The 24932-nt window shown below is 41.7% G+C and overlaps 1 protein-coding gene and 1 long non-coding RNA gene across 4 annotated transcripts in view; one reads left to right on the plus strand and one right to left on the minus strand.

Annotated features, from left to right (window-relative positions):
• Nucleotides 1–353: 353 nt before the first annotated feature.
• The window catches only part of FAM180A (family with sequence similarity 180 member A), a 32392-nt gene continuing 7813 nt past the window's right edge, over nt 354–24932 (minus strand). Inside the window, exons 1-3 of one of the 3 annotated variants that reach the window (XM_006022513.3) lie at nt 18188–18233; nt 2561–2661; nt 354–1292 (exon numbers count right to left, since the gene is read on the minus strand). In XM_006022513.3, the coding sequence (XP_006022575.1) occupies nt 951–1292; nt 2561–2661; nt 18188–18218 (474 nt within the window). In that variant the 5' untranslated portion in view covers nt 18219–18233 and the 3' untranslated portion in view covers nt 354–950. Of the gene's footprint in view, nt 1293–2560; nt 2662–17388; nt 17581–18187; nt 18234–24932 lie in introns of those variants that run through there. The other 2 variants (XM_014519400.2, XM_006022512.3) reach the window with 2 other exon arrangements.
• Nucleotides 20035–24932, plus strand: part of LOC102381389 — a 12737-nt gene continuing 7839 nt past the window's right edge. The window contains exons 1-2 of the long non-coding RNA XR_323689.2: nt 20035–20138; nt 24097–24224. This is a non-coding gene — a long non-coding RNA (uncharacterized LOC102381389). The remainder of the gene's footprint in view (nt 20139–24096; nt 24225–24932) is intronic.

Here is a 24932-nt window from a genome sequence, read left to right on the forward strand (position 1 = left end):
TGTGATTCTTTGCTCAATCACCTAAATCACATAGAATTATATAGGTGTTTCCTTACTGGATTGTACTTTCTCTCTTGAACCAAAGTTCAACTATAGATATGGTTTTATTCACCTTTTCACACGTGCTCTGAACCTAAGGTTTAGTTCACTTACTAACTTTGGAGTGATAGGGTCCAGCTAAACCATGTAATAGCAAAAGTAATTTGATCCCTGATTCTGCATTTGATTCCATGTGAACAGATCCATGTGCCCATGGAGAGTTTTGTGGCAGGCTTAGTGTCATGTGCAAATCATAGATTGATCTTTTCTAGCCTGGCAAGGGGCAGACTTTCTGGAGAGAGTGCCTTCACAAATACTTATTGTGGGGGACAAGTGGTCTGCTCAATGCACTTTGCCTTCTGAAAACACTCTACAGAATAAAAACTAGCTCAACCAAATGTACACACACAAGTCATTCCAAAGGCTGGGAACAACTATGAAACCAATCAGACAGTTTTATTTGCAAAAATACTTTAATTACTTTTATGCAACAATCTCCAAACCAATTGTCATGAATCCTTTTTACTGTATAAAGGATTTCTCTCTGTCTGTTAACATCTCATTACACAGCAGCTAAACTATCTTTTTTCCAGCTAGGAAGGTAGCACATATTATATTATATCAGCATCCCAAGGATAAGGGGAAGGTACAGCTGTTTAGTGCATATATATAAGCATATATGCACTCCATACTATCCTCCATGCCAGCATGATAATAGATTCCAGGGACTGAAAACAAGGCATTTTTTCTCTTATTTAGCATTTTTAAAAGTGGATCCCACTAGGGGGAGCTAGAGAATAAAGAATTTTTAATGAAGCAGGCTATTAAATTGTTTACGAATACAGTGGTGGACGTGCTAGGTGTCCCTTATCAGCAGAGCTGGTTGCTTTCCAGGTGTATAAAGTTCTTCACTATGATGAGTTTTTGCTGTCTGAGAACATCAAGTCATGCTTCAGGGCCTGGTAGAGACTGACAAAAGATTCAGCCCAAGCATCCTTCTGGTGCCCCCGGGATTGGGCTGCCCTATAAACCGTGTAGACCATGGTCAACACTGTCCTTTCAAAATCTTCTTTCTTGAGGACCGTTGGGTAGTTAGACAGCTTGGCACTCAGCCTGCGGATCTCTGTGAGGCTCTTGGGGATAATGTCATTGCAGACAGTGTCAAATGCCGCAGCCTTCCTTAGTGAAGCTAACTCCTCATCTTTGATGGAGATTCTCAGACCTTTGCCAATTTTAAGCTGAGCTAAAAGAAACTGGTACAAAATCAGAAAGGTATTTATCTTCTAACAGAAAATGTATAGGATAAATACAAATTCATAATATGTCCTTATTTCTTGTCTTTTAAACATGTAGACAAAGTACTAACCACATTGGCTAAAGCCAGAGATGAGCAGAGAGTCTCTGGGTACATTTGCCTTTAAAGTTCCACCAGCGTGCCTTAATTCTCTTATCCACCTATTGTGTGCTCAATGCCCATCACAGTGGTATTTGAATGCTTTTGTGTAAAAACGAGTACTTAAAAATTTTACTCTGCTTTTCCAATCCTGTCTACACACCTCACTAAACACAGAAACAACTAACCCTATGGATGCATCTGCTGTACACCGTGCTATTGGTTTCATGGTCTTCACTCCCACAGGTGTATGCTTGCATGCATGCATACACACATATGCAGAAACACATGGAGCTGTTATTGCAATTAACTGTTCATCTCTACCATCCTTACAAGTTGTTATTCTGATGTCACTGCTCTAGTTGTCCAAGGCTCCTTAAATGTTGTCCAATGGAACCTCTGCTTTTCTAATTCAGTCTTTTCTCGTCATGCTGAACTTTACCAGAATGTTTTCTAATCTACGCTAGGTGAAAAATACCATAATAATTTTCAAATGTGACCTAAACACAGCGCTTCACCCCAGTCTTTAGAAATGAAATATTAATATTGCCCAATACTGCCCCAGGCTGTTTGCTTTTAATTTCAATGTTTGGTGTTTGGTATCCTGGGTATTTTGCTTGATTGATTTAGTGTGAATCTGCAATCAAGAAAACAAAATGGCACCAAGTGGCTAAAGACAGAGGGTAGAAGTAGGATGTTTGCAATGTAAGGGCATTAGTTCTGGGTATTGCCTTTCATGTTGATCCAACTGCATCCCCATTTATGCAATTCTCAAGTCCATTACTAGGTGTATCTAAGGGTTGTGAGGTGAGAATTTCTTAAGCAATAATTTTAGTGCTTTTAATCAGGAGTTCTCTTTGAATTGAGACATGCTTAGATCTGCTTTAATTTGCTGAATGTTCTTGCATCTGTAATTTGGGATAAGTATATTTTATACATTAAGACGTACACATGCCTTTCATCCTCTTTTTGGTATCCAGTAGTAGAATAACAAAGGTAATAGATGGCATGGTTGGCAACAGAGGTAAAGCAAAGGGATATGGAAAAATGAAGAAGATAAAATGGATTGGAAATGATAACACCAGTCTTTTATGGGACTGGATATGCTATTGTTCCTATATACTGAACCTCATAAAGCAAGTCCACATCTTCCAGTGAGTTCTGCAATACTGGATCAGTAAGGTCAGATGATGACCTCTTCGCTCGCTGAGCAGTTGGGAAAAGTACAGCTGAAAAAAAAAATAATGGAAAGAAAGATTTCAGTGACGTACACTGAGGGAACCAAGGCTTTTTCTATATCCATTATAACCAAAGTACAGGCTGTCTCAGAAAAGTACCCAGGATGAAACCTAGAAAATATATTGCAAAGACCAGTCTTACACTGGGTCAGAGAATGAATTACTTGGACATACTAGACTAGGCTGTTAGAGGCAGGAACCTTCATTTCATATAGCCTCTAATGCAGTGGGATCTTGTCCATGCCTGGTATTCATAGTGCAATATAAGGAAATAGTGTCATACCATATTGCTTTGAATGTAAGACTCCCATAAATGTAGTCATTCACAAATTTTCTGACTCTTGATTTAAGAAAAAAAATAAAACATCAATACTCCATGGTCAGTATCCACTCATTGCTGAAAGCAATCAGTTTTGTCTATGATACATCTAAAATTAATCTATCCAGGGAGTGTGACCCCACAAAAAAATCATTTTTTCAGAGCCCAGACCCCAAGTGGGGGGGAATGAGCCACGAAAAGAGAACAATGTCACGATGATTTTTTTAAAGTTCTGATTTGCCTCCAAATCCAGAATGTTACAGTTCTAAATAAAATTTCAAACTTTTGGTCATTTTAATTTTTTTGAAAAGGTTTAAATTACTTTTGGAACTACTGGGTTGATAAAATGGCAACAAAATGTGTGCGGTTGTATGAGGAGATGTTGTAGCCATAACTGTCCAGGAAAAAATGCAAGAGGCAAGGATTTTTGTGGGTGATATCTTTTATTGAATCAAATGTATGTTTGGGAGGTTGGGAGGCAAATGGACAAGCTTTTGGGTACCAAGTAGTCTTCTTCAGTCTTGGAGGGAAAAAAGGGGACTCAGCTTAAGCCAAGCAGCAGATATAATAAAGATCTGTGTAAAACTCTATACGTAGATAAAAACAGGATATAAGGAATATTATCAGGGCACTAACAGAGAAGAGAAATGCAGCAGAAAGAATAACTTGGCAACTAGAAGAGTAAGACCATTCAAGAGGGGTGTTATCACCTGGTCAACTTTTTTCCCCGTTGTTTAGTTTTCAGAGTTTCACATCCATCCTTTCTGGAAATTCAGTCACTTTTGTCTTGCTCTTTTGTCTGGTATTTTGCATTGACATTCCCTTTTTATTGTTGATAAACAGCGTGGCTAAGAATCTGAGGGACAGTCTTTGCACACTGCCTCGAGAAAGCTGGAGTGTCGTTTAAAGCTTGAGTTGCTGGGCATGCAAAATTTTCCTGGAGCAACTATAATAGCTTTTATAGATGCTTGGCCCTGCTCCCTGGCCAGCTCTGGCTGTTTTTATGCTCGATTCCCCAACCAGATCGCAAATATCTAGCTCTAACCAGAGTATAAATGATAGAATGAAACCTCATTTGCTGGTCCAATATGAATCCTGGCTCACCACTAAACCCCTCACCATTGCTCCAGGTCCAGACAGCCCCTCGTTTTGGCTCCTCTCCTCCCCCACACCTTCCCAGCTATTCTCCTGTATGGGAAGTAGCCTTGCCATTTTGGAGCATAGTAAGTCTGTGTGAGGCCTGAACACCAAAACTGGGAGCCTGAACCCACTTCCTGGCTGCCTCCCCTTCTATCAGGCCCCCACCTCTTGTTCAGGGCTTTTCCCTAACACACTTAGCTGCATCATCTTTTGCCCCTGGCAGTTACATAATGCAGTAAAGTGCATAGTACTTGAAACTTTGAGAGCTAATTGCTTAGTAATTAAAACTTTTATCACTGGGCAATTAAAACTGTAATTGCTAAGCCGCTGGCTGAGTTCCAGTCCATAATGATGAAGGTTCATTATTAACTTTTTAGATGCCCTTTCAGTGGAAACAGCCCAATGGACAGAGACCTGTACACAGATGGAAAATTTTGTGTTCATCTTCCCTATGTTGAAGAACAGGTAGCTGGTGCATGTTAAAGACACTACCACAGTGTCTAACACATGGCTTTTTATTATTATGTAGGCTTGAATTATGTGTAGGCTTTTAGTTTTCCAGTTTTCAGAGGAAAAAAATGTTCTCTTGGTCTATTTTAATTTCATGCAGGTTTAGATAAATCACTGCCTGGAATCAGAAGTAGAGTGGACTTGGAAAATGAAATTCTGGCTACAGAATTAACTATAGAGTTTCTTATGTGCCTCCATAATAGTGCCTTGTCTCCATAAAACTTTTCAAGTAGTGTACTAACTATGTATTTATACAGATCCTTGATCTACCACAGAAATACAGCAGCTATTTAAGACTGACACTGTATGGCAGCTTTTGGTGTGGGAAGTAAGAAATTATATCAGCAACCAAATTTGCTGGGTGAGAATTTACATAAGTTGAATACACAGCTTCTTAAATTGGAATCTTAACTGTGACTAATCAGCTTTTTTGGTTTAAAACTTATCCAGAAGACATCACTTCCTCAAGGACAGGGCCCCCTAGCTTAATGTTATGAAACTGGTTTTATATTGACTTCAATGCCTCTTACTGAATTAGTGACAACACACTTCTTGAAACACCTTAGTTTTCTTGTTTGTCTTCAGCAGTGGTTCTTAATAGGGCTGTGCAAAGATTCAGTCCCTGATTCAATTCGGCGGAGATTTGGCCCAATTCAGTAGCTGAATCTCCAAATCCAAATCAAATCAGAGGACCCTTTAATCTCTCTGAATTGAATCGGAATCCTCCGAATCAATTCGGAGAGATTTGGAAAGATTCACACTCTATCTGCCCCACCATCGCAGCATTCATGAGCCGTGTCTGGTACTTTGAGGTATGTAGAAAAAAACATTTAAAGCTGTGCCTATGGCTGAATCGCTGATTCTCTGAATCAGCATTGAATCTTCAGATTCAGATTCAGCCAAATCTAAATCAGGGACAGTAATCCAAATCAATGAATCGAATCAGTGTCCCTGATTCAGGCCAAATCTGAATCAAATAGGGCCCACTTTGCACACCCTAATTCTCAACCATTTTGGACTCCAGGCATCCCTCTATAACTTTTGTGAATTTAGCAGAACTCCACTTTAACAAATCAATTAGTTTTTTAAGTGCATAAAAAAAATATAACTGGAAACACATTTTTTAAACAAACTGGAAAAAACAGTCACAAATAACCATAATACTATAAATCAGGACGAAGGCAGGACAGTGTGGCACCTTATAGATTAACTTACTCAAAAAAGTAGAAACTTTCATAGACTACAACCTACTTTGTTAGATGCTATGAATGTGCTTGCAGGGGTACTAAATAGGAATAAGGTAATTTAAATATAAAGAACAGGGAAAAATAGAAGGGAGAGAGAGGGACCACTGCTTAGAGAAGTAAAGGTGACTTTAGAAAACCAAAGAGGAAAAAACAGAGCATTTAACCTATTGAGGAGGCTAGAAGATGGGGAGATCTAGAATTTTGAAAAGGGGAGTGCATGTAGTGTGTTGCATTATCACATATAACACAACATATCTTTCTCCAGGTAAAAAGCAACTAGGTTTTCAATGTGGTAAAGGCCTAATGTGCTAGGGCTGTAGTATTCAGTTTAAGATTGAAGTAAAAACAAATATAGCTTTATTGGAATGTCCACTAATTTGCTATAGGGTACATTATTTATAAAAACACAACAAACTTAAGCAAAAAATAATGTTAGCTTCTTTAATTCTTGTGTCATTAGAATTAAATGTTCATCTCTTTCAAATTCCTAAAACAAAATCTAGCCTTCTTAAGTATCTTGACAGTGCATCCAATGTTTCACTGAAAGTTATTTCCACACCTGAATTGATAGTCACTAAAGTTAACATTTTCATACCGAAATTGAGGTTTTCATCTAGAGTTAAAAACAGTCTTCTGGGCTGTCATATAGGAGCTACATTAAGGGGAGTAGCTCATACCAGAATTGCAGAAAAAGGAATAGCTTGATTAATGGAACATCAACACCATTAAAAGGGAGAGAGTGATGTTAGTGGAACGAGCTGTTTAGAAGGAAGCAGGTAGATTATAATGAACCAGGAAGTCAAGTGACTCCCTCACTGCTGCCTGAATAGAAATGCTGCTGCTACTGCAGGCAACTGGATTGAAACTTTGGTTGGACCAGGAATCAAAGCCAGGGTACAACTTCATGACTTCTCTCTTCCTCCCCTTCCCCCTCCCCGCACCTGTCCCCATCCCCCACATCTGTCCAGGGCTAGAATGTGTCCTGACACAGCTAATTCCAATTGATTGGCAGGGACAGACACCACCCAGGGCCATTGTCCTACAGGATCAGGGTCCTGCCACTCCCAGGGCTTCAGGGATCCAATCCAGTGGGACAACAGCCCCAGTTGCCTGGCCTAGGCACACGTCTGCATGCATGGAGCTGGGAACTATATGGCAGTGTCTTGCTCTGCAGCATGAAATATGATCTCTGAAATCACATGCAGGGGAATTTCTAGGATGTGCACGTGCAAGCTCAGAGCGGGGAATATCCCTGGCGATTCCAGGGTGCCTAGCTTCTTTAGGAAATCTATGTTATCCTTCAGCTATCTGGCAGCTCCAGTGTCATATAGGAATAGGGTAGAGTCAATGCCAGAGACAATGGGACATCCTGGGTTAGATTCATAGATGTGGGGAAGGGTTGCCAGGTTTGTGGAATATTGGCAATAAGTAAAGTGCCTGGCTTGAGTTCCCAGGACATGGAAGCATCCACCTCTCCTGTGTTTCTGCAGATAGCATGTTTAAGAGCATCCACAGTTTGCTATAGCATGATTCTGTGAGGTCTTTGGTCAGGAGTTTGTAAAACTTGTTTTTGTCTCTCAATATAATTAATGAGACATTATGGATTCCTAGTTAAAATCTCTGAGTTTAACTGTGATACTGTATTTACTCAAATCTAAGACAAGGTTTTTTTCCCCATTTAGCATGGATGGGGGGATCTCATCTTAGATTTGCATACAAAGCTGGGAGGGAAGGGGCAGGCAGCTGCTGTAGCTATGATTCTGGCCCTGAGCCCAAGTTGGGGCTAGTCAGACCCACAGCAGCCACCTACCTCCACTTTACTCCCCTTACTGTCAGGCACAGCTTGGTTCCAGCTTGGGCTGGAGTCCTTCCTGGGCAAAGGGCACAAGGAAAGTTCACCCAAGTCTGGTTAATCAGCAGCACCACTGCTGCTGCATGGCCTGGCAAGGGTCACGCTTCCACGTGCTGTGCTCTGGAACACGCTTCCACTTACTCTCCCTCCATGCTTCCACTTACTGTTAGATGGGAGTAAGTGGGAGTGGAGGGAGAGAAAGATGCAGAAACCATGTGGAATGAGGGGAGTGAGAAGAGGGAGAAACTGGGGATAGGGGGGAAAAGGCAAAGACTCTGGAGTTGTGGGGAAGAGGCAGAGATTGAGGGGAATAGAGGTAGAGGCTATGGGGAGTCAGGGGCAGGGACTTCAGGTGGCAGGGGGTAGGAAAGCTGTAGAGACAAGAAGTAGGGAGGAGGCAGAAGGCAAGGGGGTTTCCTGGCCCCACTAGTTAGTGCTTTCCCTGTTGTAGCAGTGGGGAGGGGTACAAATTCAAAACAACCCTACAATCATTAGATTCTATACCAGAAAAATTATAACAAATTTATAGATTTTTCTTATATATAATCTAATTATTGGGGGATTGTCTCAAATCCAAGATCATCTTAGATTCAAGAAAAAATGGTAATACTGCACAGCATGCTATGTGTTGTGTTGTTCATCCTTTGCAAGTGAAGATGACCACATCCAGCGGGGTGGGGGGAAGGGGGAGAGAAAGGAAGTTGGAAACAAAAAGGGAGGGAGAAAAGAGAAAGGGAGAAAGAAAGGGAAAAGGAGAAAGAAGATAGGGGAAAGAGAGAGGAGGGGGGTGGAGGCTAGGTTGCGTGGGTATGTAGGTGACTTACAAGCCCGATCTTTGCCCTGAACAACCTGCTGCAGCAGGAGCAGGAGCAGGAGAGCAACGAAGACTGGACATGAGAGGTCCTCGCTTTTCTGGCCACACACTTCCTCACTGCCTCTGCCGTATGCTGCTTCTCGAAGGCCAGCATTCTATGGCACCCTTAAAGGGATCTCAAGGCACCCCAGGGTGCTGTAGCACACCGATTGGGAATCACTGATCCACAGATTATGATGCTTTAGGCAATGAGATTTGAGTGACTCAGGGCTTGAAATATTGCAGTTTCAAGTATGAGGTTAGCATGCATTTAGAAAATACAGTCTTTTTATATTGACCAGTTTTTCTATAGCTCCCTCTACTATTTGCTTGGCCCTCGAGACAGATATTAAACCCTTGCTACACTTCCAAGAAACTTTTGACTACATTCATAAACTTTTTCAGTGTGCAATTCTTATATTTCATTTTTATATTATTTTCTTGTGCAGCATTTTAATTTAGTCCCCAGCCACTCCTACCCTTCCCACACATGCTCACAGTATTCAAATTGTTCCACCCTCTCCCCCACTGATTTACATTTCCCTCAGGGGTTATGTGTGCATTTATAGAATGTGATTTCTGGTTTTATTTACATAGACTTCACAGGCTTGTAAGCTTAGCACCAAAACTGAGATAACGATTTGCAGCCAATTGCAAGACAGTCTGTGTACAGTGATTATAAATTCTTCTAGAAACTTTTCTGCTGACTTGGCTTCCTCCCACACTAACTTGCAGCTTTGACATAAGTTAGCTTTCCAATATCAAAGAACAGCACAGGAGCATTAATGTGACTTACCATCTCTTTACCGTTTTCCCCCCTAAAGGACTTTCCTGTAGTGTTACTGAATAATTATTCAATAGTAATATTCATTATGTTATGATGACGATGCAGATAGTTCATGTCAGCACCAGTAATTATGAATGCCTGAAGGAAGGGGATTTCTGATCAGTATTATCATGCAGGACCCAAAATAACACTTGGTGGAGTCAGTGAAGAAACTGCCATTGACGCAATATTTTTCATTTATGCTACAATAGTATCTAGAGGATCCAGCTGAGATCAGGCCACAATGTACTATGCACTTTGTATATAAATAATGAGAGAGAGTCCTGAAAACCTTACAATCTAAATAGGCGTGACTGACATAATGGAGTGCGTCTTGGCCAATCTTCTTCTCACTGAAAGCAGGTTCCAATGTTCTAGGATGAGAAGAGCTGCGCGAAATGGCTATGTTTTGTTTCAGTTATGGATTTGGCTGTTTTGGAGGACAGTGATTCGTTCTGGTGTTTTGGATCACTGTTCCATTTCAATTCAGCTGAATCTGTTTCAGAGTTTCAATACTGTTTCAGCATTCATTCGGAGATTCAGATCAGCCAGGGAGAGGCAGGAACAGCCGGGCAGCTGCAGGTTCTCCCGTGGCTCCTCCAGCTGTGCCTGCCTCTGCCCTGCTGGGGCAGCTGTGGGAAAAGCTCCCCCTGGCTGCCCTGCCCAGCCCCATTGTCTGCCTGGCCCCAGCCTCCTGGCACTTAAAAAAAAAAAAAAAGCCCCATACTCACCAGCTGTAGCAGTGGTGATCAGGTCCTCTGGCAGCTCATGGCACCCCCCCCCCCGCCCATGCAATGCAGGACAGTGGGGGGCAGCGGGGATCCCCCCTGGCCCAGCACCCGCATGGCAGCTGCCCCATGGCATGGCTGCAGCATGACTGGCCAGGGTACTGCATGCTGCCTGGGAGCTGAGGCCACTAGGGTTGAGTGGTGTGAGGCTCTAGCTAACATGTGCAGCCACCCCAGGTCCCAGACAGCATGCAGTGCCCTGCCAAGCTGCACTGCACCTGTGCGATGCAACAGCTGCCATGTGGGTGCCAAGTGGCGGGGGACAATCCCCACTGCCCAGTGCTGCATGGGGGAACTCTGCCATGAGCCCCCAGAGGCCCCAATCATCACTGCTGCAGCCAATGAGTGCAGGCCTTTTTTTTTTTTCTTTTTTTTTTTTTTTTAAGTGCCAGGAGGGTGGGACTGGGGGGGAGATGAGGCTGGGCAGGGAAACCACAGGGGTTTCTGCTGTGGCCTCCCCCACTGAGGCAGAGGCAGGCACAGCCAGAGGAGCTATGGAAGAACCTGCAGCCACTCAGCTGTGTCTGCCTCTCCCCGGCCGATCTGAATTTCTGAATCAGCGCCGAAACAGCGTCGAAACTCAGAAACAGATTTGGCTGAATCAAAATGGAAGAGTGATCCAAAACACTGAAATGAATCACTGTCCTCCAAAATGGCCGAATCTGAAACCAAAATGAAACAGCCATTTTGCACAGCCCTAACATACTCATTCTAGAACACTGGAACCTGCTTTCGGTGAGAAGAAGATTGGGGGCTTCTCCTGTGGCTCCCCCACCCAGGCAGAGGCAGGCACAGCCAGAGGAGCCATGGGACAAGCCCCCATGGCATCCATGCCCAGCCCTATCCTCCGCCCAGTCTCCTGCCCAGCTCTTTAAAAGGAGGGCTGTGGGGCTTTTACAAACTATTTCTGGGGGGTGCCTCCTAAACATTCTGAAACATCCAAAACATTTCTGAAACATTTTGGATGGTTTTGTTTAATTTTGGAGATGTCTCAGAGCCTTCTGTTTCATTTCAGATTTGGTGTTTTGGGCTCCGAAATGGGCCAAAACACTTCTGAAATGAAACAGCTACCGAAATTTCACGCAGCCCTAGAGTATGTATTAATGGGTGGAATGATCAAAGGAGATGGAAGAAATATATTTTCACACTGAGCACATGTCCCTCTGCCACCATCCCTCTGCACTGTCTGGGAGTCCCCTCAGTTCTGCAACATGTGCTTCCCCTTCCCTCTCTGCTGTACCACAGCACTGTGCAGGCACACGGCTCCAGGCTCACTCCCAGCCCTTCCAGCTGTGCTGGGGTGGGGCCAGGGAGCCAGAATAATGGGGAGAGCAGTACCTAGGCAGGATCCTTGCTCTATCTTGCCTACTTGTAAAAGACTCTAGAAATACAACAACTATTCCTTCCTTCTAATAACTATCCCACAAGCTCTGATAAAGGCTGCTACTGTGATTGCCCGCTCAACACGTGCACCAGCTGCCCTTCTAATTCATAGGTCATAACTGCATAGGTAATTATTGCATTACTGAAATATAATGTCAAGAGCTAAGACTGCAATGGATTGTATTTTGAGTCAGAGGCTCCTATATTTAAAATGGTTTTAAAAGCTATTTTATTTCTAAAGTAACTGTGCTGGAATTTCCTTGGCTTCATTGCTAATGTGATAAATATTTTTTCTCTCTCTTTTAAAAGTCATATAGTTTCATTTAAAAACTGACCAGAACTGATGGATTTTTTTCCTCTTTCTTTCCAGAGCAGGCTGCTGCTCCTTGTGTTTACCTCCTCATATATTATAGTGATTTATTAACAAAATACAAATTCTTTTGCTTAGTATCAAGCCTTTTTAAAGTAACTATATTTTCCTTTTCTTATGACAAGACATCATAATAAACCATTGGCTCTGGCACTGGATTGAGAACTTCACAAATGTACATTTTTTTCAGTCAGATATTTCCCTGCTTAGTGCGACAAATAAGAATCTGATCCAAATGAAGTCATGATGCATTAGGGTACTTTTCATTCACTTCAGTGGGCCATGGAGTATTAGATTCCACATCTCGCATCCTAAGCAGCTAACATCAGCAAGACGCATGTCTTTGACCTCAGTAGTGGGTTCTAGAACAGACCCTACAACTCTAAAGGGGGGAATCAAGGAAATACTGACTAGACAGGATCAGGATGCATATATTAGTCAACAGCAGGAGGCAGGCTGATTTCTGAAATTTCTGTTCGTGCCGGCCATTAATGCTGCTCCTACCCTGGAATCCTTGGGACTTCAAGGAGGGCCACATCATCTAAGATGATTGTTTCTGTCCCCATCACAGTAGAAGTTAAGTACCACCAGATGACAGCTCCAGGCTCTACTGTGTGTCCAGCTCCATCCCCCACAGTAAAAACATCCTATTCTTCTCAAATTCCCACTCACAACTTTGGGAAACAATGCTCCTGGACATCAAAGGAAAAAGGCAGTGCATTCCAGATGGTAGCATAAGCATTCCTGTCTGGACATATGCTATAGCCAAAAGGAGGAGCAAATGTGATTACTACCAAATGGACACTCAGCAATAGATGTGCACATGTGTGTTTCTGTATGTGTGTGTATAAGAGCATGCTAAGAAAAAAGAGAAGGCCCATGTGGCAACTGGCAAATGACAATGTAAAACAGAAGGAATCCCAAGAATTTTCTGGTTAATTTTGTATGCTGCCCAATCCCATAGTTTGAAGCAAATGTTTTTCATGAAGTCTCTTTTGGCAGTTCTGTTTTGTTCTGAGCTGCGGCACACCCAGAGACGCTGGAAGATCTAATTATGCTCTGAATAGTCCGAGTTGTTCCCTTGATCAGGCCTATTCCTAAAATCAGTCCAGATTCCTGTCAATAACCAGCAGTGATCTGTATAAGGTATGTGGCCCCATGGCCATGGTTGACTTCAAGCAGGTACATGCATACCTGGATCCTAGCTAGTGTTCTGTCTCTACTCTCAACCCACCCAGGTCCCATGGCAGTGGGAAAACACAGTTATTCTTATTTCCTTCAGTGTCTCCCATGAGGAAGTTGTACTTTGGCCCTTGTCCACGTAACATGGATTATCAGGGTTTCATAAACAGGCAACCCAAAACTGATAGAAAGACAGTAATGCAAGTACACAGAGGTGACCAGGGTTATACAATAGTTTGGAGGGAAGTTCAGTGGAGAGCAACCTGAGCTAATTTGCATACACTCCTTCCAAACCGAGGAACAGCCCTGATAATGGGAAAGACAATGTCAGCTATAAATAATGCTACATTCAGGTTTTATTATTTGTTGGGGTTAGGCCTTTCCTGTGTTTCTTGATATCATGTTATATCATAGGTCATGGAATGGGGTGGGTCACCTGGGCCATGGCCTGACCAACTTTTAGCATGTTTATTTATATAACCCACAAATATGCAATTGTCATTCCGGTTAAAACTATATAGCTATTTTTTAACTGCATAGCTAACTAAATTAACGTGCTAAAAGTTGGTTGGGCCATGGCCTGGGTGGCCCACCCTGTTCCATGGCCTATGTGTCATATAATGGGCAACAAAAAGAGGACCATCATCTGGGCCCTGTTTTACTTGTTTTGCAGCACTCTGGTAATTGCATTCTGCAGTGAGTGGAGCTCAGTAATCTGGAGGGCTGTGCTGAGAGTAGTTATCTTATTCATAGAAAGGCATTTCATTTGATCAAGACCTTTCTTATTTCAGATAATCCCAAGCATTTGACAAGCAAACGAGTTGAAAGCTGGCAAGGCAGTGCCATTTGTATAGGCAAATATAGCAACCATTCTATACTCTGTGATAGTTCACAAGCCCGTTGGGGCTAGGTACAGACATTCAAAAATCCCAAGGCAGAATCTAAGTTACACGGTTTTCTGTAGGTGGCATCTTTTAGATAGGTAACAAATAGAACATATTTGCCCTTTGGTGTGGGGGGAGAAAGGACAAATCTTTGGCCAGGTTCAACCATTTTTAAACCAGTCAGTGTGCACCAAACTTCTGTTCTGTTATGGGGATAGACCAGTTTCTGATCACTTACACTGGTGAAAGTAATGTCTATACCTGGCCAGGGAAGTAGAACCCATTTTATTGAGAAGATTGCTGGACATCTCACCGTGGTTATTATTTGTCTTTTCCAGAAGTGACATCACCAGAGACATGCATGGGAGAATTTTCTTTAACAACTTGCCTGAAGTATTTCTAGAAGTTCATACCCACAGCCTAGAAGTACACTGCAATATCAGCATCAGAGATGATCACTAATTTAGGTATGAGAACTTAAACCGAAGATACCCTTAAAGTTTTTACTTCAACTTCTTCTATAAATAACTTGTCTCAGAGGGATTTAAGTCACATCCACAATAATTTGTAGTTATGTTATCTAGTAAGTGACTATTGATTGTGGTTTTTTAGATAAGTTCCTGCATTAATACTGCAAGTACTTAAGCAATAACACCAGAGTGATGTTTGATATCTCTGACTAATTCTGAAGTATCTCTTATTCCCAGACTGACTGTCACTCAGTTCAAAGTCACTAAATGTTTTGCAGACAAAGAAAACTATTCTGTGCTGCACCTTTGGCAGACCTTGTTCTGTACCTGGTACAAGAAGAGTAATCTCTTACTGAGGAGGAGGGTATAGGCCCATGAGGGAGAAGCAGTAAGCAGTTGAGGGAGGAATGCAATCCATCTAGTGCACATTGCCTGGGTTTCTATTAATAAGAGATGAGCAGATTTTGTGTAATATTTCCATCTGCCCTTATTTTTTGGCCTGCACTTGCCTTGACCCCAGAAGGGTATATGTTCTACAGTCCAACAGGGTGTTCGTAAAATGAATGCTCTACACATGCCTGAACTTTGCCTGACCAGCATTTAAATAGAGCATGGAATAGGTTCTTTATCTTTCTTGACATTTTGCCTTCTCCATCAAAAATCCTAGGTTAATGATTTAGTGTTGTAGTATAAATCATGAGAAATGGAAAGGGAAAGTGCTGGAGGAGGAACAGAAAGAAGGGAAAGAAAAGGATCATATAGATTGATTCAGAGAGAGGAGAAACACCGTATTGCCAAAGGCCAGTGTCTGTAACCATTGTGCAGCCTCTCACTCACCCAAGTAGCACCCTAGACAACAAATGTTGCATAAAAATCCTCTCTAGTGGCCTACACTACTGGCATATGAAAGTCCCATCAACTTCAAAGGAAAATGGCAGTGCAATAAAAAAAGGTATTATTATAAAGGAAGACTAAACCAGCAATTAAATAAAAGCAAATAGCACCAGCCCATTTAGGTTCCCATAATAGAATCTAGAACTTTGGTGTCTGATGTCCTAAGAGTAAAAATTATGATGATGAAGAAAAAGAAGAACTCTTTTTTTTCCTGCCCTGTTAGCTAGAGAGAGGTATAGACATTTGGATTTTTTAAATAATAAAAAAGAATAATTAAGAATCCAAAATGAAGCTGCTAGGGTTGAAAATCTGACTATGCAGGTCAGGACACCGGAAATGCAAATCACCATTGGAATGCACATGAAAAACAGTATGGTTGGTCTAATAAAAGGTATTATTTTGGAACCAAGAGTTTTAGTTTTTTGTATGTCTTTTTGTCTCAGACCAACACGGCTACCAAGTACACCCAAGAAAAGTGGGGAATTTCAATATTGCTTTCAAGAAAGTTCCTTTTAAAGTCTTTTAAAATGAACAATGATTTATATACAATTATTTAGTCGTGTAAGTAATTACCAGCCATTGAGTATACTTTTAATTCATTCAAATGACCTATTTAAGAATAGCTTATTTTCTAAAAGCATTCTTCTAATCCAAATTCTCTCTCATATTACATCTGAACCTTTCCCCATATATTGTTGTAGGCACCATAGTCACAATGAATGTTCAGTTATAGAACCCCTGAGATGTGTCATTCCCTGCGGGAAAACAAATATATTATAAATTCTGCCTTGTAGAGCAATTTTAGTATAACAGTTTGAAGGAGCAAATCCTTCCCTGGTTATGGAGCACTTATGATAAAATGTTAAGGTGCATCACTCAGGAAGATCTAAAAGGCTTTAACCCATTTCTAGTTTCTAGTTGAAATACAGGAGTATTTCAGGAAACAGATATGTCTGTGAGAGAGAAAGAAAGAGAGAAGGGGTGGGAAACTATCTTAGTTTTTACTGATACCTATTCTGAGTGAATTAAAACTCATCCACTGATGGCAGTTACCTAAAACATTTATTCATCTGAAATTATATCATTGATGCACTTTTTACTTGTGCGAGTTTCAGGTATCAGCATGAAGTAAATCTATCCTGTATTATTTCTGTTTCCTATGATTATGAAGAGAGATCTCACTGGCAACTTTGTGCCCATATGGGAGAGAAAACTGTTAAAAGAGGGCTATACTAAATTCGGTTTGCATTAGATGACTTGGAGAGAAATAAGTAAGAAGAGAGTAACTGAAAAAAAAAAAGAAGGGAATGGATCGGAGATGAATTACTACTACTATAGCATTGCCAAGAATTGCTTCCTCTTGTGCTACGCATCCCACAAGCACACAGCAAAAGACGGTCCTTGTTTAGAACCTAAATAGGGAGAAAGGAAATATTATCTCCGTTTTTCAGATAGGCAACTCAGATATAGAAGGACCTTAGTCACCTGGCAGGGGCTCTGAAAGAGATGGGATCTGAACCCATACTTCTTAAATTCCTGCCTAATGCCTCAAACTCAAGAGCATTTTTCCTCACTGTCCCTTTTCATGCATCACAGAATAACCCACTTCAAAAGTCCTTACCACTGGCAGTACTAAACAATTAAGAGAATTTGAAATTATTTTCCAGAGACAAATAAATTAAGGATGGTCTAGTGGTGTAATCTACTTTCATTTCTCACTCTGAGGAGCAGAACAGGGTAGGGAGGGAAAAAGCAAAATTATACATTGGTGCTTTGGTAGATGCTGCACGCAGGACTTGGTGGGAAGGTCAACACAAACAAAACAATATGAATTTTCAGGCTCATGAAGGAAAGAGAACACTGGAAACCACGAAAAAAAACCCCAAAACCCACTGATATTCAGCAGCTTTGAAAAGCTACCTAATCATTTTTCTTTTGCACATCTGAAAAGCCAGCAGTGGAAAACACTGCTGCTTCCAAATCTGTAGATGCCCTTTTACCTTTATCAGTGTATCTTTCAGCTGCAAATGGCAAATCTCTTATCTCTGAGCCAGAATGTGGTGAGCTCATAAGCACTGCTTTACTGGGTAGCGGTGATGTGTCCAGAAGGATGCATAAGCTAGACCCTGTACCCAGGGGCAGATCCAGGAGGGTGTACAGATGCAATTGCACCTCTTTGAATCCTGCTCCACCCAAAATTTAAAACCAACTGCCTGGCACTGGCAGCAGCATTTCTAGTTAAGCAGCACTGAGGGAGTTAATTGACTTCATGGCTCATTATGATCTACCTGATTCCTTCTAAACACTTCATTCCACAGGTATTAGCAACCCTCTCTCCTTTTTAATAGTCTTGATGGTCAAGCAATCAAGTTATCCTTGTTGTGCACTTCTACTGTCTGTTAGCTGCACCTGGTGATGAAGCTCCCATTTAATAGCCCTGCAGATTGCTTTTAATTCCTTCCAATGAAGTTATATTTAGTTTTGCTTCCATCTTAAACTGAATAATACAGCCCAAGGCCTTAATATATTAGTAAAGCTTCTAGCTTATTTTTAATTGGAGAAAAATACGTGTTGTGTTATATGTGATGATGCACCTCACCATTTTCAAAATTCTAGATCTGCCTATGCCAGTGCCCTTACCCTCAAGGAAAATAAGGATGTCTGAGTGAAAAGAAAGTGTAAGAGAAAGTTAGTAGCTGTGTAATAGCTCCTTGCCAGCACAGTTACTGAACATCTGTTATGAATAATCACATTTTAGTATTTTTCTCTCCAGAGACCTAAGGAATGATACTTTGGTACCTGAAGGGTTGTGCAAATCTATGTCAACCATGCAGTTGGTCCAATACAAGAGATCACCCTTGAAGATCCTTGCCTTTCATATTTTTGTAGTGATTCTGCTGTAGGAAGACATAGGACAAATTATGGGACCATAAGAAATATGAGAGACCAGAATCCTAATGCCTCTATTCCCTTTTCTCTACTAATCAGAGCACAAAAAAATGTTTGCATCCCTTGGACTGCTGAAAACTATTATAATCCCTTTCCCATGTAGAACTGAACAGAAGCTGCATGCATCTCTCTACCTATTTGATTTTTGTTTCAATACATTTAATTCCATTGTGTTTACTCTCCTTTTGTTTAAGTCTCTCTTGAATGGTCCAATGAAATAGCTTTATTAGAAGAACTCCACAATTAAATGTGACTTCTTTGAGTATGACAACTCAAAATTAAATTAATAGCCAATTTGGAAATGCATTACCTGGCAGGTAAAAATCTGGATTTTGCTTCATTAACTATCAATTAAACTCAAATATCCCATTATAATTTTTCATTATTACCTGTTAGCTCCATCCAGGGAGAGGACAAAAACAAGGCCATCTAAATTAGGTGGGCAAAACATCTTGGTGGAATTTGGAACACATGTTTTTTTTTAACAGTGTGGGTGATTACCATTATAACAAGCTCCCAGGGGAAGTAAAAGATTTTCCATCTCTTGATGTCTTCAGCTCTAGTTTGGATTGCCTGTCTGCAAGGCATGCTTCAGTCAGATACTGCAGTGGGCTTAATAGTGAAGGTAGCTGAATGAAATTCTATGGCCTGAATTATACAGAAAGTCAGACTGAGCGATCCAATAACCTCTACTGCCCATACAATCTATGAACTGATCACAGACAATATGCAAAGGGTCAGATTCTTATAGTTTCATAGATGTTAGGGTTGGAAGGGGCCTACTAAATCATTGGGTCCAACCCCCTGCCTGGGCAGGAATGAGTACTGGGGTCAGATGACCAGGTGTCTATCCAATCTCCTTTTAAACACCTCCAAGGAAGGGGACAGCACCACCTCCCTTGGAAGCTTATTCCATGTTTTGGCAACCCTCACTGTGAAGAATTTTTTTCCTGATGTCGAATCTGAATTTGCTCCCTTCCAGTTTGTGGCCATTATTTCTAGTTACCCTGATGGGTTCCCTGGTAAACATTGTATCCCCTATTTCTTGCTGCTCCCCCCTGATGAGTTTGTAGGTGGCCACGAGATCACCTCTCTGCTTCCTCTTGAGGAGGCTGAAGAAGTTCAGGTCTTGCAATCAGTCCACATAGGGTTTTTTCTGTAGGCCTTTAACCAGATGTGTGGCCCTCTGAACCCTCTCCATGCCATCCACATCCCTCCTGAAGCATGGTGCCCAAAACTGGATGCAGTACTCCAGCTGTGGCCTCACCAATGCTGCATAGAGGGGAAGTATCACCTCCCTAGACCTGTTTGTGATGCACCTACTTATGCAAGAAAGGGTGAGGTTAGCTTTACTTAACACTGAGTTAATTGTCCTGGTGAGATCAAAACACTTCTAGTTTCACAGACCAGACAGGCCAATACCCAGTGATGCTAGGTATCAGTACACACTCAAAACTGCTGATGAATTTTCTTTACATGGTTGATTAGAAAGACTCTCTCCCCCAAAGTCCCTTCCCAATTCAAATACATTTGCAGACAGAGAACATATGAATCTTTCTTCTTGCTTTCCTAGTTCAAAAATAGGACGAGCCCAGCTGTTTTTCCAGATGTCAGTTGAACTCCAGTGTCTGTGCCCCTGCTGCTAGTATTCTTAATGACATGAAGATGTGTTGGATGGAGAAAGCATATAACTAGCTTTGTCCACGAAGAAGAAGGGAATTACTGAGCAAATCAACTTTCCTGGAAACAAGGTCTCTACAAAGCACCATGTATGCTCTAATAGTGATGATAAAAAAGAGAGGTATGTGAAAGTAGCTAAGAACGGAAGTTAGTTGTGGATGTGTTTGAGTAGAAGTGTGCAGCTGTTTTGCTCAGACGAATCTGAAGCTGCTTGACTCAGAGACAGGAGTTTGAAATGTAGTCCAGTTGTACAATCAGAATGAAAGCTGTTGCTGTCTATCTGGAAGCTATTATTCTAAGTGCTGTTCATAGCTAACATAAAACACCTTTAATAGGATGCAACCGAAGCGAGGTATAAACATTTGGAAAGTACACAAATGTCAGTGTATGGCCCATCAACAATTTTTGGCACTGCCAAAAATTCATCAACAATTTTGAAGTATGACTATGAAATGCATCCTAGAGTGAGTCAGAAACCAGATTTTTCATTCTTTGGGGCTGGCTTTCTTCATTCACACTGCTCTCAAATTAGTGTGTTCAGAGTCAGCTGAGTAAAAGCTGAAGGTGTCGCAACTAGGCTTGCAGCTAGGACATTAAGTGAGCATACCAAGCTAAGATAAACCAAACATATTGCCAACTTCTAAAGGTAGTTGGACATTTTGGGCTAAATTCTTAGAAGTCTTAAAAGCAGCATTAAAACCTCATCATATTGCCTGAGATTTGAAAACCCAGTGTTGAAGCTCAGAGCAGAGGAATAGCTTAGATTCAAGTTCACCAAGCTGTGTGATCAATAATGGCATGAGAACCTCTTTCAGTTCCCTATTGCAAGAGCAAATGATGACGGGTGCTGAACATTTACAGGTGCCATCAAACCTAATGAAAACTGTAGCTTTTCAGCACCTCTCCCCTTCCTCCAGTTCTGCAGAATCTCACACTGGCTCAATGGCTCTCCAGCCAAGAAGATTTTGCCACATTGGTCAATGTCTATTTGACTAAATGATATTTCCTCCCACTCCGGCTTTCCTGCTCCTGCAGTTTGTTGATCTGCACTTGGAAAAAAAGGATTTTGGCTTCCAAGGAAAGTAACCCAAATACAGATTTATCAAAAAATGCTAATGACATCATATCATAAGATGAGGAAGGTTGTTCAGGACAACAATCCCTCCATGGAGACAGAATTGCATAACTATCTCTAAAATGAAATGGCCACTGGGGTGAAATTATTTTGGGGTGTTACTGCCTGATTGAAGCCTGAGGTCTATTCCCTTTAGTCGCCCTTGAGGGCTGGGTGAATTAGAGTCAAGGAAGCTGACTGGGGAGAGTCTTGAATAAACTGCTTGGATTTAAATGAACTGTCATATACTTCTGCAAAATAAGCTTTGACTAATTTGATTTATTCTTTCATTGTTGATAACTGCCTGGAGCACTGCACTGAAATGCTTCTTTTCAAATGGTTTTTCCATCATGTCACATGTTCTGTGGATTGTTATCATAGGGCTTCTTGTGACCACTTGAGCTATTATTTACCTTGAAGTCCTTTGGGGCAAGGAGTCATGTTTTTGTTCAGTGTTTGTCCACTCCTAAGCACAGTGGGGTCTTGGTGCAGCTCTTAGACACTACCACAATACAAATAATGAAGAAGAATGCACATTGCTTTGTTGTTGCTGAGCTGTTCATGTGCCCTGGTCTATGGTCAGAGAGTGACTTGACAATTTCTTCTTTTTTTTTTTTTTAATTAACAAAACAAACAAACTTGGAAATATGTTGTCAACAGAGCTCACAAAAGAAATGCGTTAGATTTTGCAAATAGATAAGAAAAGGAAAATACAGTAAACTGAAAACAGCTCCTTCCATCTGAAATGAGGTTAGAAAAGTGAACACACTCTTTTATTAACTCACCCAGTATCAGCAGCAGAAGAATGTGGCCTGGCTCTTGGCATGGCTGCTGTACTCTGGAGCAACATGTAGCTGCAGCAACAGCCATATTTTTTTTTTCTCCCCATCCCCATCAGTGCCTGGAGTAGTTGTTCCTGTTGACCTAGTACACCTATTGACTAGGGGCTGAAAAAGTATAGTTTGAGATTCAGATGCCTACAATGACAGGCTGAGAGCCCTGGGGCTCTTTAGCCTGAAAAAGCGCAGGCTCAGGGGTGATCTGATGGCCACCTACAAGTTTATCAGGGGTGACCACCAGCATCTGGGGGAACGTTTGTTCACCAGAGCGCCCCAAGGGATGACGAGGTTGAATGGTCACAAACTACTTCAAGATCGTTTCAGGCTGGACATAAGGAAGAACTTCTTTACTGTCCGAGCCCCCAAGGTCTGGAACATCCTGCCACCGGAGGTGGTTCAAGCGCCTTCATTGAACACCTTCAGGATGAAACTGGATGCTTATCTTGCTGGGATCCTATGACCCCAGCTGACTTCCTGCCCTTTGGGCGGGGGGGCTGGACTCGATGATCTTCCGAGGTCCCTTCCAGCCCTGATGTCTATGAAATCTATGAAATGTGTGATGCCTTCAATGAAGGTTAACTTGTTTGTGTGACAGCCTCCATCTAGGCCGACATCCCAACTTGAATCAGGAGCCTCTGAAACTCCTGAGTGTCTACTGTATGAGTTGAAAGGCCAGGCTCTGAAGCTAGGAGCTGAAACAGAGTTCTTTTCCTATGGATCAGGCACAGAAGAGGACACAATACATACAACTGTGCATTACACATGGGCGCACTTACACCAGGACACACAATTTTGCATTTTTCACAGAAACTGTGAAAAAGGCGGTTTTGCAATCCCCGCAAAAACTGGCATTCCCTGATATTTTGTGCAGAATCACTGGGATGAAAAAAAAAACTTGCTAAACATGCTGGCTCCTCAGTGGAAGCCAGTGGCCACTGCAACCTGGCCCTGCAGCCCACTGGGAGGGAAGGGGATCCACAAGCTCTGCTAGCTGCCAGAAACCTTCTTATGTGGAATTCCACAAACAAGTGCACGGTCCTCTTCTAGGCTGTTAACTGCTTCTTCCAGGTACACTAGTTGAGTTTCTGGAGGGTTCGCACATATCCCACTTTTTACAGGGATCTGAAAATCAGGGGGCAGCCCAGCCTTTTGCAGCTGGGAAAATTTTGGATAGAAACAAGCTAATGTGTGAGAGAGAGATGGAGGGTGTGCTGTGTGAGAGAGGACAGAGGAGGGAATGGACCAATAAGATTATGCAGACATGAGCATCAAACCAGAGCCAGAAAGCAAGTCTGTTACTCCTCCCTCTAAATAGGTTTGATAGAAGAAAACTGACATCTTGGTAGTTCATCAGGAATGCAATTGTGAGCCACACTTCAATATGGTGCAACATGGCACCTGGCTTTCCTGTTCCTATTGGAGAATTTAATCCAAGAGTGCATATTCCTTTACTTTCTGCATACAAGTCTTGCTTTTACCTACTCTTTATACTGGAGCACAAAGGATGAAATAACAGTGCCCTTTTTTCTCCCTCTCTGCATTTCTGCATGGATACAAGCAAGCCTTAAACTTTCCAGTTCAAGCAGATCCTCAGATAAGTCAGCCACTGTAACTTGCACCTCTGTGTGTGTTTTCTATCATTTCTGGACTTTCTGACTCCCAGAACTTTTGGCAGGAAAGTCCAGAGAATGAGAAGTTCCTTCTCTTACAGGAAATGCATTGTCTCATTAAGGGATAAGGAACTGTGCAGATATGTTAATTTATACAAGTAGTTTTTAACTGGAAATGGTGTTTGCTCAGCATCAAACTATGGGCAATAGTAATAAATTATATAATGGCACATTTTAAACTCTTTTTTCTATTTTGGTAGGTAAGAGATAAAAACAGTTCCCACCATCCTACTTTTAATATATAAATACAAACAAGAAAACAATGAAAACTTTCCACCTTGCTAGAGCCAGTGATAGAATGTTATGTAATGGCCACAAACTTGGCCAGCTTCTAGAAAGAAGTGATGATTTCCAGACCCAAGGACATGGATCCCTCTCTCTCAAGCTAAAGGAACAAATCGTCTCACAGGGAGCTGCAGTAGATTCATCTATCCTTGTCCTCTCTTTTGTATACAGATTCTCCATCTCTTGCCCACTCATAAGGAAAAGGAAGGAGATGCCCTACCATGTACCAAACCCAATTCCACATCCCTTCACTACCCAGATAAATCTAGTGGCCCCATTTAGCCTGAAGTCACAGACAGGTAAGATAAAGATGGCTGTAACAGACCAACATCTCCTGGGTTCATGACGCACTGTAGAGTGGGTTATAATTGCAGTAACTTTACAGTATGTCTATTTTAGTCTTTCTATCAATATTAATCACATTTTCTCTCTCTTTCCATCTTTTCTTTTTCTCAGCCCCAAGTATTTTCATTCATTCTCCTCTGTCCAGCTGATTTTCTTTCCCTTTTTCTCTTTGCTTCTTGTCCATTATGTTTTCTTTACATCTATCTCTTCCCATCTCCCTTTCTCCCATGTATGTCTTTGCTAGGTAAACACATGCTTTTCCCTCCTGTAGCTCATCTAAACGCCATCAGTTTAGAAGGGTCATGTCCCTTTCCAACATAAAGGAGAAATCAAATCAGAGGCTCCACAAGGGGTTATCTTAACACCCACAAGATAGACCACACCAATCTAGCCCTGGTCTCACACATTCAGGCAGATTTCCAGGTTGAGGTCAATGTAGCATTAGAAGTTTACAGCTGCACAAAGCCTATGCCTTACTGTGTAATCCCAACAGTCTGCTCTCTGAGTATAACACGAAGGAGGACAATATATGCACATTGGTAAATGTTTATACATCTGCCCCAGGAAATGCATCTTGTTGCCCCTCAAACTTCAGAGGGAATCAAATCTAAGTCTCTAATATGGCAACACAGAGCACTAAATCACAGCTTCATGCTCTTTCC

Source organism: Alligator sinensis, unplaced genomic scaffold (genome assembly GCF_000455745.1).
Source record: "Alligator sinensis unplaced genomic scaffold, ASM45574v1 scaffold957_1, whole genome shotgun sequence".
Lineage (NCBI taxonomy): Eukaryota > Metazoa > Chordata > Crocodylia > Alligatoridae > Alligator > Alligator sinensis.